This window comes from Clytia hemisphaerica, unplaced genomic scaffold (assembly GCF_902728285.1).
Source record: "Clytia hemisphaerica strain Z4C2 unplaced genomic scaffold, Clytia hemisphaerica genome assembly, whole genome shotgun sequence".
In the NCBI taxonomy this organism is placed as follows: domain Eukaryota; kingdom Metazoa; phylum Cnidaria; class Hydrozoa; order Leptothecata; family Clytiidae; genus Clytia; species Clytia hemisphaerica.
The window spans coordinates 493308-506606 of NW_027104039.1; the positions used below are offsets into that span (position 1 = coordinate 493308).

General features: G+C 36.0%; 1 protein-coding gene across 1 annotated transcript in view; it reads right to left on the reverse strand.

The window, feature by feature from the left end:
* Positions 1 to 309: 309 nt before the first annotated feature.
* LOC136811748 (uncharacterized) overlaps positions 310 to 13299 on the reverse strand; it is a 53447-nt gene continuing 40457 nt past the window's right edge. Inside the window, exons 10-18 of the mRNA XM_067068367.1 lie at positions 13144 to 13266; positions 12236 to 12358; positions 11532 to 11705; positions 10661 to 10852; positions 6917 to 8068; positions 6004 to 6182; positions 5626 to 5767; positions 2952 to 4532; positions 310 to 2663 (exon numbers count right to left, since the gene is read on the reverse strand). Coding sequence (XP_066924468.1) covers positions 310 to 2663; positions 2952 to 4532; positions 5626 to 5767; positions 6004 to 6182; positions 6917 to 8068; positions 10661 to 10852; positions 11532 to 11705; positions 12236 to 12358; positions 13144 to 13266 — 6020 coding nt within the window. The remainder of the gene's footprint in view (positions 2664 to 2951; positions 4533 to 5625; positions 5768 to 6003; positions 6183 to 6916; positions 8069 to 10660; positions 10853 to 11531; positions 11706 to 12235; positions 12359 to 13143; positions 13267 to 13299) is intronic.

The window sequence follows — 13299 nt, forward strand, 5'->3', positions numbered from 1 at the left end:
TTTAATTCAAAGTTAATTCACCGAATCCTCAAAGAGATATTTCTCAATTATGCAACCACTAGTGAGAGGTAAATCTATGCCGTCGTTTTGTATAAGATTTCCAATTCCGCACAAAGATTCTTATTTTTACTTTTCCGGAATCTTTCTGCTATTTTTCCCGAGATAACTGGCATGAGATTGGAAAGGGTTTGTTTGTAAAGGTGCAGAAAATCTTGCATTTACTCATGAAATTGCCTTTAACTTTCAGAAGCTTATTTTTCAACTGCCTGAAGTCTTGGTGTTTTTCCGTAGAAAAGTGGTAAAGGAATTTTAGTGCGGAAATGGGAATCTCATACAAAACGACGGTAGAGCAGAGAAGAAAAAGGAATTCTTACCGCATTTATATTGTGAATGATGCAATACGTATCCAGTAGGGCAAAATTCTTTAGTGTTAGGTTCTAATAACAACGTAGATCTCGACTCCTCCCTCAGTTCTGCAATGGTAACATTTTCGTTTGTTTTGACCGACATTGTTTTCAAAACATTACGTAATAGTTGCACCATATTTGTTTTGCTGACTGCTACCATGGAAACCATTGAACGATCAGTGTGACCACACCCATTATTTGTTTCATTGACGACTTTATCTAACAGGTCAAAGTATACTTTCGATTTCGGATCGTGGTGAGTGATAGCAAGCGTGATACGTTGTGTTCGTGACACGGACCATGCTTTCTTAGCGTCATCTGAATAAAATATTTTGTTGAGAAGCAAAGTGACGTCATTTCGCGGTACGGTAAAAGATAATCGGAAAGCTTGGCGAGCGATGCATGTTTTCAAGGCTTCAACTTTGGCTTGGCTGCTGAAAACTTGTCCATGTTTATTTGAAGCAATGCATCGATAGAAACCAGGTTTTGCGTTTTGTTTAGTGATTTTCAAGACTGGTTTCTGTGCACCATTGATGTCTGTGAAGGTCCAATCAGTGAATTTTTTATATTGCCATTGAATGGAAGGTGTAGGTGAGCCAGTAACGTTGCAGAAAAGAGTGAAGTCTTTTTCTTCACTGTCTTCAATGGAGATATCATGTACAGGCTCAGTTATCGAAGGCTTTGATTCTACATTGACGTAAACCTCGCTGGAAACGTTTCGTAGAACGGCTGTTTCAACCATACAGCGATAAGTAGCACTATCACGTGACTGAAAGCTCAATTTTGATTGGTGTTCCCATGACAACTCTTCTTTGTTCTTATACCACGTGTACTTTAAGTTCTGGTGTCCAGATAAAGCAGTTAAGCAATGAAGCGTGACATTATCACCGTGTAGCTTGTCGACTCTTTGTTTCTGATCGATCTCAACAGTTAATTTCTGTGAGCAGAATCTGGTCAATTTTAAGGTTGATTGTAAAATTTTCATTAAAGTCCGGATTTCGCCTTGAAGATTTTTGATAGCACCTTCTTGGAAGTATAGGCGTGTGTAGCCGTTTCTAATGGTTTTAAATAATGCATAGTAAACGATTTTAGGTACGCCTGAGTATTTAATGAGTTGTAGGAACTCTTCACCGATCTGAAGTAGCCCATCAACGACCCCTCGATCGACAAGAACACTGGTTCTAGCAGCAAACCTCTCCATATCATTTCTCCACATGCGTAATAGATTCTCATTTGAATATCGCAACACGTTGGCTTTAAGCTCGTTTAATCTCAACTGCGTTGCTTGACGATCAACTTTGCTCTCTTCTGTATTTGCTTGTTTAAAGGAATCTAACTTAGCTTTTGTTATTGCTATTTCTTGATGTATTTTAGCTCTTTTACTTCGAATAGAACGCTCTAATTTGTCCAATGATTCGATTGGATAGATAATGAAACCATATAGCTCTAAGACTCGATTACACATCAAGTCTGCTGACGCTAAGTCTGAATTGGATCTGAATAACAGAGGGGATAAAGGTGATTTCGTGTATGTTGACGAATGCTGGCATAACAGTTGAGAAGCGATCCTTAGAATGTTTCCATCAAACGCAGTCTGGATGTCATAAGTATTCAAATTAACAACAATGGATTTTGATCCTTGGTTTTGAATTTGAATGTGGAATTCCGTCTCCAAGTGTTTTCTGACGAAAGACAGTGGTCCGAACTTTATTGTATTCAAGACTAATGGTTGATTTGAGGTATAACTTTTAGTTACTTCATTCCATTTGTTTTTTAAACAAACGTCGATCTGTTGGATGTTATTGAGCTTGAGAAGGCTAGAGTGTATCATTTGAGCGTACTTAACAGCTTGGTTGTAATCCTTTAGTGATTGGTTGTACCGGAGTTGGCCTTCAACAAGTTCTAACGAGGCCGCTGCTTTCTTTTTAGCCCATAATTCTAATTTCTTTTCAAATTCCATAAACTCAAGAGCGGTTGTATTAAACACGTGAGCACTTTGCAACATTCGTTTCAGTGCCATTTTTCTTTGGTTACGACACTGATTATAGTTTTCTAGACAACTCGGTTCTTGAGTCATCACGCAGTGAGTTGAACAATTACAACTTGCTGGCACACCAAACTCTGAGATGACTTTTTGATCGAAACTATTGCATTTTGACTCGATCCATTCTTCTTCTTTCGTATAAAATCGTGTCCTTTTACACGCGACTGTTTGAACCTCACGCACACGATGTTTTACCCACGTGTCTGTGCAACCTGAAAGAAAGTAATGAAAAATGATGATGTAATTTTGAATAGATAGTGTAAACAATATTGAGCAATAAATGTTCACGAGATCATGACGAGATACAGAGTATTTATGCATTTAAGATAAATGCTCTAAAATGGGAAGACATCGAGCTATTATTATTGAATTAAAAATTTATCTGAACCTAACAAGAATAGGTATGAAGATAGTTCAAAATACTCCAAATAATCTATATAGAATTATTTTATCTATAGAAAAAGGTAATTCGGAAAGTAAGGATTATAAGATATAAATACCTTCAAAGAACTGTCCAACCACCACACCGGCTAGTGCTCCAATGATGGCTCCACCTGGACCACCTATCAGCTCTCCAATACCACCTGTCCAGTTCGGGATACCTGCTCTTAAACCTGATACGTCTCCTCCTGTCCGGCAGGTACCGGTGTATATACTCTTGTAAATATCTATGGCTTTGTTGCAGGCATCATCAAAAATTTCTTCTTGAGTAACTCGAACCTTTTTCTTGATATTTTGACATTTCAGTATTCTGGCTTTGACTATTTCTGGCTTTTGACATACCCGGCATATTTCAGTTCCGAGACACCTTTCCGGGCAGGTTTTGAGTTTACATACTTGATCTAAACGTTTTTCGAAATCTCGAAGGTATGTTGTTACTTGGTAAGATTTAAATCTTTCTTTAGCAGCATGGAATAATATTCTTGACTTTTTATACTCGGCAGTTGCAACGTCCGAAGCTTGCTTCAAATTAAGTACGTTTTGAAAATTCTTTGTTTTACTCTTTTCTAAAGTCTTTAGAGTCACAGTCGAGTTTTTGAAAAGATCGGAATAATACTTTGCTTTGTTTGATACTGAGTCAGCATTTTTATGCAGAAAACTAATCATTTTGTTTTGAAAGAATTTCACTTGTGGACAGTGTTGGCTGCTTTCCCCGTGAAACAAAACAGTTAAAGACTCCCACGTGGAGATTGACGTAACAAGTGCTTCTCCACGGATGTCAAAAATGAAACTTTCCGCTACATGGAAATTTCGGACAGCAAAAATGGCGGATGTTTGATTGACAGATACTGTTCCGTTTACATTTTGGTGGAAAAATGAAAATGCTGCTTGAAATGTCATATCAAATGCTCCTTTATTTTGTGTACTGAGGTTGATGGTGACAACAGTTCCTTTGGAAAGACGAACATCTCTTCGAATTTGCTCCTCATGAAGAAGCTGGCATTTAACATACTGTATAGAATCGTCAATAATCGAGAATCTAACGGTCACGTGACATGATCTGAAACAGAGTTTTTGAATACAAAGACCTCCATTATAACGTATTTCGAATCCGTGAATATTTTCCTTGATTGGGTTCATCTCTGGAATGGGAACTAAATCGGTTGATAGCAGGCGCCGCTCCAGAGCTTCGATTCTCCCAATCATGATGGTATCAGTTGGTAAATCCTTTTGAATTTTGATTTTCAAATCTTCAAATATTTCTTTCAGGTATACAAATTTGTTTTGGAGTTCTAACTGTTTCGTAAGCATCATCTCATAGCCGGCAGATTGTATTTGACGGGTATACAAACTAATATTACGACTCAACTCTCCGACGTAATCTGTGACGACGTATTTGATCCCTTTTGAACCAAGTTGGCTGACAATACGATCAAGACTTCGATGTATATAAACCAATAGACTTCGAATTTTAGCTTGATTGGTAACTGATTTAACTGAGCCACCTGTGAGGCTGTACTTAAGGCTCATTTGGAAAGGCTCATCTTTGTTTGGCGAGAACGTATTGGTAAGAGAATCGTACACGAAACGAACGTGTTTTGCGAGCGTCGTAATCACCATTTCGTGCTTGTGTGATGATCCTAAAACAAAATATTCGTGACTATTTACATCAATTTTCGCCAAATCTCTTTCTCGGTTCAGTGTAAATGATGGAACGCTTCAGTATTCGGTCAGTGGAACTCCAAAGCGTTATTGCGTTAAAGATATCAAACCTATTACCAACTTAGATGAGAAAGTTCTAGTCACAATCCAAAGTTTAAAAATATCATTGAAACCCGTCGATTGAAACCCTCGCATTAATTTAGCCGCTTAAGCTTTGTTAATTTTTATGGTTCACCTAATCAGGGATATGTTATAGCGGAGCTGGATGAAGGACGAGAATTCCTTAGCAGATTGCTTCTTTGTCTTTTCTATTGTAAACTGTTGATAATAGAAATCCATCTCTGTCCCATTGAGTGTTCTGTTTTTATAAGAAAAATGAAGCAGACAAAGTATTCATGCAGTACGTTTGCACATATTTTACTATGATGTTCCCGTTTTTCATCAAAATAATATTTGTAGAAGATACCCCAAAAGCTTCCTTGTAAATGAAATCTATTTTTATCAGCGTGTGTTATGAATTTGAGAAGCTTTCATGATTTCTCTTTAAAAATTTCGGATGTAAATATTTTGACAAATATTGTTTCAATTGACTTGAAATTTTTTCCATAATCAGACATACCGACTTGCTATCTGAAAATATCAGTTAGAAAGTGAGGCACCCCGCGGTGTAGCGCGGTATTTCAAATGAAAAAGTACTATTTATAATCTTAGAGAAGAAACTTCTTATAACTTTACTAATGAAAACAATGTTTTTCATTTCTTTAAATTGTCATTCACCAATGTTTTACAGACCCTCTTGATAATTACAAAAGTTTTTAATCGTGAACGATAAATGCAGCAGCAGAATCATTGGCTAAGAGGAAATCCAAATTTCACGAGTTTGTAATTAGAAAAGTTAAATTTCATATCAAATTTTAATCCTGACAGAGATAGAACAAGGCTTTTTTAAATGTGCGTTATCCAGCTCCGCTATAACATATCCCTGACCTAATGATATAAATGTTATAATTTCAAAATATATTTTTTAGTGAGAACAGACCCTAATGAAAGCAAAACATAAAGAAAAATCACCTATATTTCTTTTGTAAACTGTAGCGTTTTTATCAGCGATTTGAAGAGTGGTTTTACCACCAGCCAAAGAGTATTTGAATTGAAAGAACATTTCACCTTCTGCTGCTACCTCTCTCGACTCATCTAAACGAGTCGTCCCAAACTGTAAAAAAATAAAAATCAGTCTCAAGAATGTTAACAAAATTTTGAGGTTCAAAGCTTTCATAAAAAATGACTGGTCAAAAAATTTTGACGGGAATTTAATTTAGCTAAAATGGTTTTTTTCAAAGGGAATAGAATTTGTTAGATTGCGTGAAAAAAATTAAATTTGGCGACACCTTATAGATAGATGATGGATATTTTTGGTCAAAAATGATTATAAAAAAACAGTAGACTCACTCTTTCAATATTTTCGACATCTAGCACTAATTCTCCATCGAATGTTAAATTGAACAAATTCCTTCGCTTTTTGACAACAGACATTTTGGCCCATATATTCCCTTCTACACAAATATTTTTGGGCTCGATTGAATCTCCATCATAAATCTTCATACATCTCGTTGAAACTTTCTCTGCACCTATGGAGCAAAGATTTAGGAATTATGATGAACATCAAACAAATACCCAAATGTTTGCTACTTAATCAGGAGAAATAGACAGGGAAGTTGAACAATCAAATTGAGATGTTGGCTATCGATTAGGCTTGTCAATTTTTACTGTTTCCACTCAAATTCCATGGACCTGCTGCTCGCCTGGATATATTTCAAAATAATGCTGCATGTAAAAACTGACTTTAAAATCATAACCTTGGGCTTGGGTTTGGCTCGATTAAAAGAACTTGAAATTTAGTGTTTGGATCTCGGTTTGGATTGTTTCAAAGAAACGTCAAAAATGAAAGATCTCTCCAAACCAAAAGTTTGTAGAAATATCGGAGAGACAAATAACACTTACGGGGATGGGCTAAAATTTCTTAACATCCTAAGATAAAGGTAATAATAATATTCATTCCCCATCCTTACAAATGTGTAAGTAAGTAAGTTTGCAACCGCAGTCTAGGGCGATCCGAAGGCTCCCTTTTCTCTAGCTGTCTACCTGAAGGTAGAGGAGGGCTGGATTTCTTCATTTACCCTTGATCCTTCTCTTTAGTTGCTGGGCATCAAGCAGAGAGGCATCAAGTACCATTTTGGGAATCTTTGGTATGACCCGGCTAGGGATCGAACTCGAAACCTTGCGCACTGTAGCTGGGTACTCTACCTTAATGCTACGGCCACTTACAAATAGTCATCTTACAAAATTGAAAAAACCATCTTACCAGTATTCATGCTCAACCCTGACATTGCAAACTGCTCATTACTGAATCCAATGGAATTCAACAAGCTAGTCGCATCAATAGTCCGTCGCATCGGTAATGACAAGTAATAAAGTCGGCGACACAAATCCACTACGACGCACGACGTGCCGATACCGTGGCTATTGAACTGACTTGACAAAAATTGGGCGTGAAGTGGGGTCTTGATTGCAAACACCGAGTAGATTCCTGTACGGTTAATTTTTGGTAAATTGGGACATGTTGGAATGTTATCTGGTAATTGGCCTCTGTAGATAACTGATTGAAAATCATTAACATCGAATCCTTTAAATGATGGTTCTACCATGACTTGAAACCACCATGGTGAGGTTTCAGACAATTGCTTTAAGTATGCTTGAGTAAAATGTTGGTTTCTGATACTGAAATCGTATTCGGAGGTTGTAAAATGTGTTGGACAACTTGAAGTGCATTTTCGAAATCGGTATCCGTTTAGTTCACCTAAACATGACCTTGGGGAAAGAATATTATTGAAGTTTGGTTGACTGAATCCTGCGATTGAAAATGGTACCCTGAAATCGTGTTGTGTGCCAACTGATATATGACCGGTTGTCTGTTTATTAGAATTCCATATACAGCTAGAGTAAAGGTTGAGTTCTTCACCGGAAGGGCATTTGTCTAATTTAAGAGGATGACATTGCTTAAACAGCATATCTTTAGACACTAATCGATTGAGGTTTGTATGATTGGTTGCTGATACTCTGATCACAGTCGATCGGGGTGTAAAGAAATGTGGTGCATCTAAACCACTTAGTTCAAAATCAACTCGTATTCTACCACACCAGGATTTAGATTCGATACGAAAGACTGCTTGCTTATTTGGATAAGTGATCTTCAATTGATTAGGATGAAAGATAATGACACCATTAGGCACAACTGGTTTAATCACAATCTCTTGGGAAGGCTTAGCTTCCACGATCAAATTTCGTGTAACTTTATTGGCACTCAAGGTAGGAAAACTTGGTAATTGGATGATTCCTTTGGAGCATATTGGCCCAATGTATCCAGTCCCTTGGCAATCACATTTGTAATCATTCAAGGAAGTCATTATGCACCGACCATGGTTCTGACAAGGATTTGGCTTGCAAAGTTCAATCACTGAAAACAGAAAATAACAAAAAGGTACATTAAAATACAAAACTTTTCTTAAATTTGGGAGACATATACACCAGAAAAGTCATTGACCATAAAATTTGAGATATATTAGCATCTTTAAACTATAGGAAAAACAAGCAAACGATTCCTACCTAAAATTTTTAATTATTGGGAAAAATAACGTTTTAAAACGTTGACTATACACGTGTGTGCATGTTTCGTTCATTCAATTTTTGACGACATTTTTGGTCAAAAAAATTGAATTTCGATGGCAATATTCAATTTTCAATTTTCGAGTTAAAAAATTGAAAATTGAATTTTGATTGCAAATTTCAATTTTTGTTTTATTTATTGCCAGAAATGAACTGAAATTTCCAGTATCATCTTTGATTTTCTAATATAAACTTCTTGCATTGAAAATTGAAAATAATATTTTCAAATACTGAAAATTGTGTCGTGAAAAATTAATTTGACAAATCAAAATCAATTTTTTATCACGCTTGCTTTTCCATGAAAACAGATGCTCAAAACAAGTAGTGTTTCATCCGTCACAAAAAAGAACAAAAAAGTAGATTGTTTTATTGTTTGTTGCTGTCTAGTTCCCAGGTCTTTTGCAGTTTAATTTTTTTTCTGGGTAAATACACTATGACATAAATTTCACGTGAAAAAAATTTCCTTTACGTAATATATACTCTTCGGATACTGTTTGGTCTTTGTCTGCAAACATAGTCCTGCAGTGTGCCTATTTTATCGAGCAACGCCCTTTTTTATAAGAACAATTTTACAAGAACACTGAAATTTAGGCCAAAACCTAAGAACAAATTAAGAACAATCTGAGCCTCAGATTTCTAAAAAAGTACTGATTTTAAATCTATTTTAAGTTCTCAGGTAAAAAACATCGTAAGAACAATTAAGCCTGAAAAATTCAAAACATTAAGAAAAGCCCAGCCTGAGCCAAAGTATACTTACTGGTTTTTATAAAAAAAACTTGTATCTATTTAGAAAGTGCTTGATTAAGTCTTTAGGATACACAGGACTGTGTTAGGAATGAAATTTCTTTAACCTCAGTGGCACAACTACCTGTCAACTACTTTAATGGGATAAACTTTCGCGGATTTCGCGGATTTGGGTATCATCCGCGAAAATCCGCGAAATTAATTTTCAATGGAAATTTGGAAGGGCCTCATCCGCGAAATATTTCTAAACAAAACTCAGAATATGCCAAATAAATATTTTTTGAATGGCTACTTGCATCAAAGAGGCGCTAATAATGCGTATTTCAGAAACCAACATGCATGATTTGACAGTAAAAGTCACAAAATCGTGAAAATATTGCCACCCAATAGTGCCACCCGCGAAGTTAAGTCCCCTGCGAAAATTTTGAATTTCGTGGATAAGCCCAACCGCGAAATTTAATCCACGCGAAAGTTTATCCCATTAAAAAGTAAGGGACCTTTGACGTACTGCGTAATCAGAAAGTTTCAAATGACCTAACTCATTGAGGCAGAGATAATTTAGACTAAAAAAGAAGCGACTGAATAAAACTATTGTTTCCTTCGTCTTCTTTGTAACTGATTGTAAATCATTTTCAACTTTCAAATTTTTTATCTGGGACGTCTTTTTTACAAATTGGTTTGGTTTTGTCAAATTCAATTTTTCACGACACAATTTTCAGTATTTGAAAATATTATTTTCAATTTTCAATGCAAGAACTTTATATTAGAAAATCAAAGATGATACTGGAAATTTCAGTTCATTTTTGGAAACAAAAAACTAAAATTGAAATTTTTAATCAAAACTCAATTGTCAATTTTTTAACTCGAAAATTGAAAATTGAAAATTACCATCGAAATTCAATTTTTGGACCAGAAATTTCGTCAAATATTGATTGAACGGAATATGCATGCATGTTATACAATACCCATACAACTTTTAAATGATCTCTGAATTTTTTCTGATTTAAGTTCCATTTTTAAAACTGCTAGGACAGCCCCTTCTCACAGATCTGCTGGAAACCCCTCTCACCGGGAAAATTCGCCAATTTTTGTCCCCGCTGAAAATAATCAAATAACAAATCCTCACCGCAAAATATTGTACTATTTATTCCATCCAATGGAATCCCCAGCCATAAAAACATGATAATATAAATCCCCATCGAGTTTCGGAAGACCGTTATTTTTAACCCAATGGCTGAAAAACCCTACCGTGTCAAGTGAATTTAGATTGAGTTTCTAATACCTGAAAGGGCATCATTGAAGCTGGGGGTCTGAGGGCGCTTTGAAGCCCCCTAGTGGGTTCAGGGCGAAGCCCTAGTGGGTCCAGACGGCTAAACTCTCAAAAAAACTTTAAATATGTAGATTGTAGTAGTTACTTTTGCGTGTAAACAACAAAAAAGTTAATTTTTGCTTGAAAATATTTTTTCTATTTTGGATTGAGTTTCAAGAACTCATTCTTGAATTGAGCATTTTGTTCGGTAAAAGGACATAAAAAGTACTTAGAAAAATCCATGCGTCTGTGAGAAGGAGGTTAAGTCCTTGAATTATAATTTTTAGTCACTGGGTGAAATGAAAAGATTATCCTCACACTAAAATATACCTTGGCACGTGTTATCGAAAATGTTCCATTCCGTTGATTTAGCATCATTGGCTAAACTGCATTCCAAGAACCCAGTCCCTTTCAAATGGTAACCATGATTACACTTGACAACACACCTTGATCCAAATTTTTGTAAACATGGTTGCACTAGCTGCCCTTTCATTGGTGGATAAGGAGCTGGACAATCCAAGGCTAAAATGAAATGAAAATTAAAGCTTTTACTTTTGTTTTAAATAAAGTACAAAAGCCGATTGCCACTTAGAAAACGGGATGTGGACCGGGGAGTCGGGTTCATTTCCCTTGATTATTTTGCTAATTTCCGGATGGAAAGTATTAAGGTCAATAAATACAAATGTCAGAAAACGATGGATATTAAATGCAGCATAAGTCAAAATACGGCCCATTCTTCCAAAATTCGTGCTAAACTTTCCTAAAAGAATGCATCATAACTTGTCTGTAAACAGACCCCATATGTACGGAAATTTCATAATTTCGTTTCCGTAATACGTTACGCGATATTCTGATTACTGGTGTACTCTTATACACTCTGGTTAGCATAATGAGCCCCCCCCAGCGGTTCTCGTGATGGCGTGATTGGCGTTTTTCAAGCTTGCGATTTCGTGATTTAAGATTTTAAAGTGCGTGATCGGAGGAACCAACGTGATCAACGTGATCGTAATAGAAAGAAAATTCGACTCGTGATAAAATTATTTGGAAATTTCTTTTGCGTGATTGCGCGATTTGAAGGGTGACTGAGGGGGGCCTCCATAATATAAGACGTATCAATTTGAATATTTATATAATTTTATAGAACTTTATAAAAATAGAGAGAAATCACAATAAAAAATGATAAAATCTTAAAAGGACTTACGCTCACAACGTTCTTCTAAACCACTCCATTTTTGAGCTTCTTGGCACTGGCGTTGACCGTTTCCAAGGAGACGATAGCCATTATTACAAGCGTAAGAACATACAGCACCGAGATTGGTTGACGGACATGTTAATTTGCCGTGTGAGATATCTGGTAAAGGTCGACAAGGCAGTGCTAAAGAAAAAAGGGGGAGTACATAGAATAGTGATAATCAGAAAAGTAAATTTAGACCTTTTTTCAGAATATTTTACAATGATTGAAAATGTTGTGGGAAAGTAATGCAATAGACCAATCGTTTCATTGAAGTTAAAAACATGTCTCCATGTCAAAAGCTTTGAAGGACAACTGATCATGATGTTTACAACCCTGTCTCACAGCCCCGGCAAAACATTTTTTCTCAGGGGATGAAAATTACTATCGAAATCTCAATGGATAAAGAAAATCTATCAGTTCGAGCTCAAAAGAGCTAGTGGGGATGGTTTTGGAGTGCAATTTTTACCTTAACTTCGAATGGGAATCAAATAGTAGGGCAATTTCCCAGTTAGGGTTGAAGTTTCAGGGTATTTTTTTCACCAGGATTACTTGGTCAATTTTTCTATTGGGGCTGGGGGTCCACTGGGTCTGTAAAACTGTCTGCATAACAACAAATTTCTTACTTCCACAAAAGAACCTAAGACTTCTCGACTGTTGATTAGTCAACTTACATTTACAAGAGCGACCATCAGGATTGAGCTGGAATCCAGGTCGACATTTGCAAGTATAAGAGCCAACTGTGTTCGAACAGAGATGTTGACAGTTGTGCGAGCCAACTTTGCACTCGTTGATTTCTACAGATTAACAACAGAGATAAAGGTCTTCAAAGAGACAAAGTTTCCCCATCTGCCAAAAGTTGGCTGATATCTTTTGTTACTTTTCTAAAACTATAGCTAGTTAAAAAAACAACAATCATATTGACATCGCTAAATCGACGATTTTGGACGCGAAATTCTTAAATCCAATTCATATTTGTAATCAAAAATTATAGGAGTAATCCCCTCGCAAATATATTTCCAACGAAGTAGTTCTTGATAGGAGACATATTTAAGTATTACAGTGGAGTCTATATAATTCGAATTTCTATAACTCGAATGTTTCCTTAACTCGAACAAGTTTTATGGTCCCTTCAGTTAACAATTGCCTTATAAACCTTAATCCAAAACTCGAAATTTCCTTAACTAAAACAGATTTACATTCCCCGTGCGTGTTCAAGCATAGTCATTATAAAAACACTAGTCTGGAAGGCTTTCGTCTCTTTTTATTGTTAAAAGATAGAGCTTACGTACCAAAATCAATTTATTTTACAGACTTTTTGATCATGTGATTAGAAAATAGACCAATCCCAAGAGGAGACTTTGGTAACGTGATCAAAAAGTATGCAAATCGCAACTTGTCTTTTGTTTGTAACAAAAGAAAGATTGAACAAAAAGCTAAAGCAATAGATTGCCAGACCAGGGTTTTTTATAATGACTATGGTTCAAGTTATAGAGAGACCGCTGTATAGAGAAAATGTTTTCTCATAGCATGAAAATGAGAAAAGGATAAACTTAGAAATTGTTAGAATTACATAACTAACCTTCACATGTTCTTCGGTCCCATGATAACTTGTATCCGATTGGACAAATACATTGATAAGAACCAATCAGATTGGAGCATTTGTGAGTGCAACCATGACGTTGACTTAAGCACTCATCAATGTCTAAAAAGAATCAAAAGGGTTAGATTTACGATC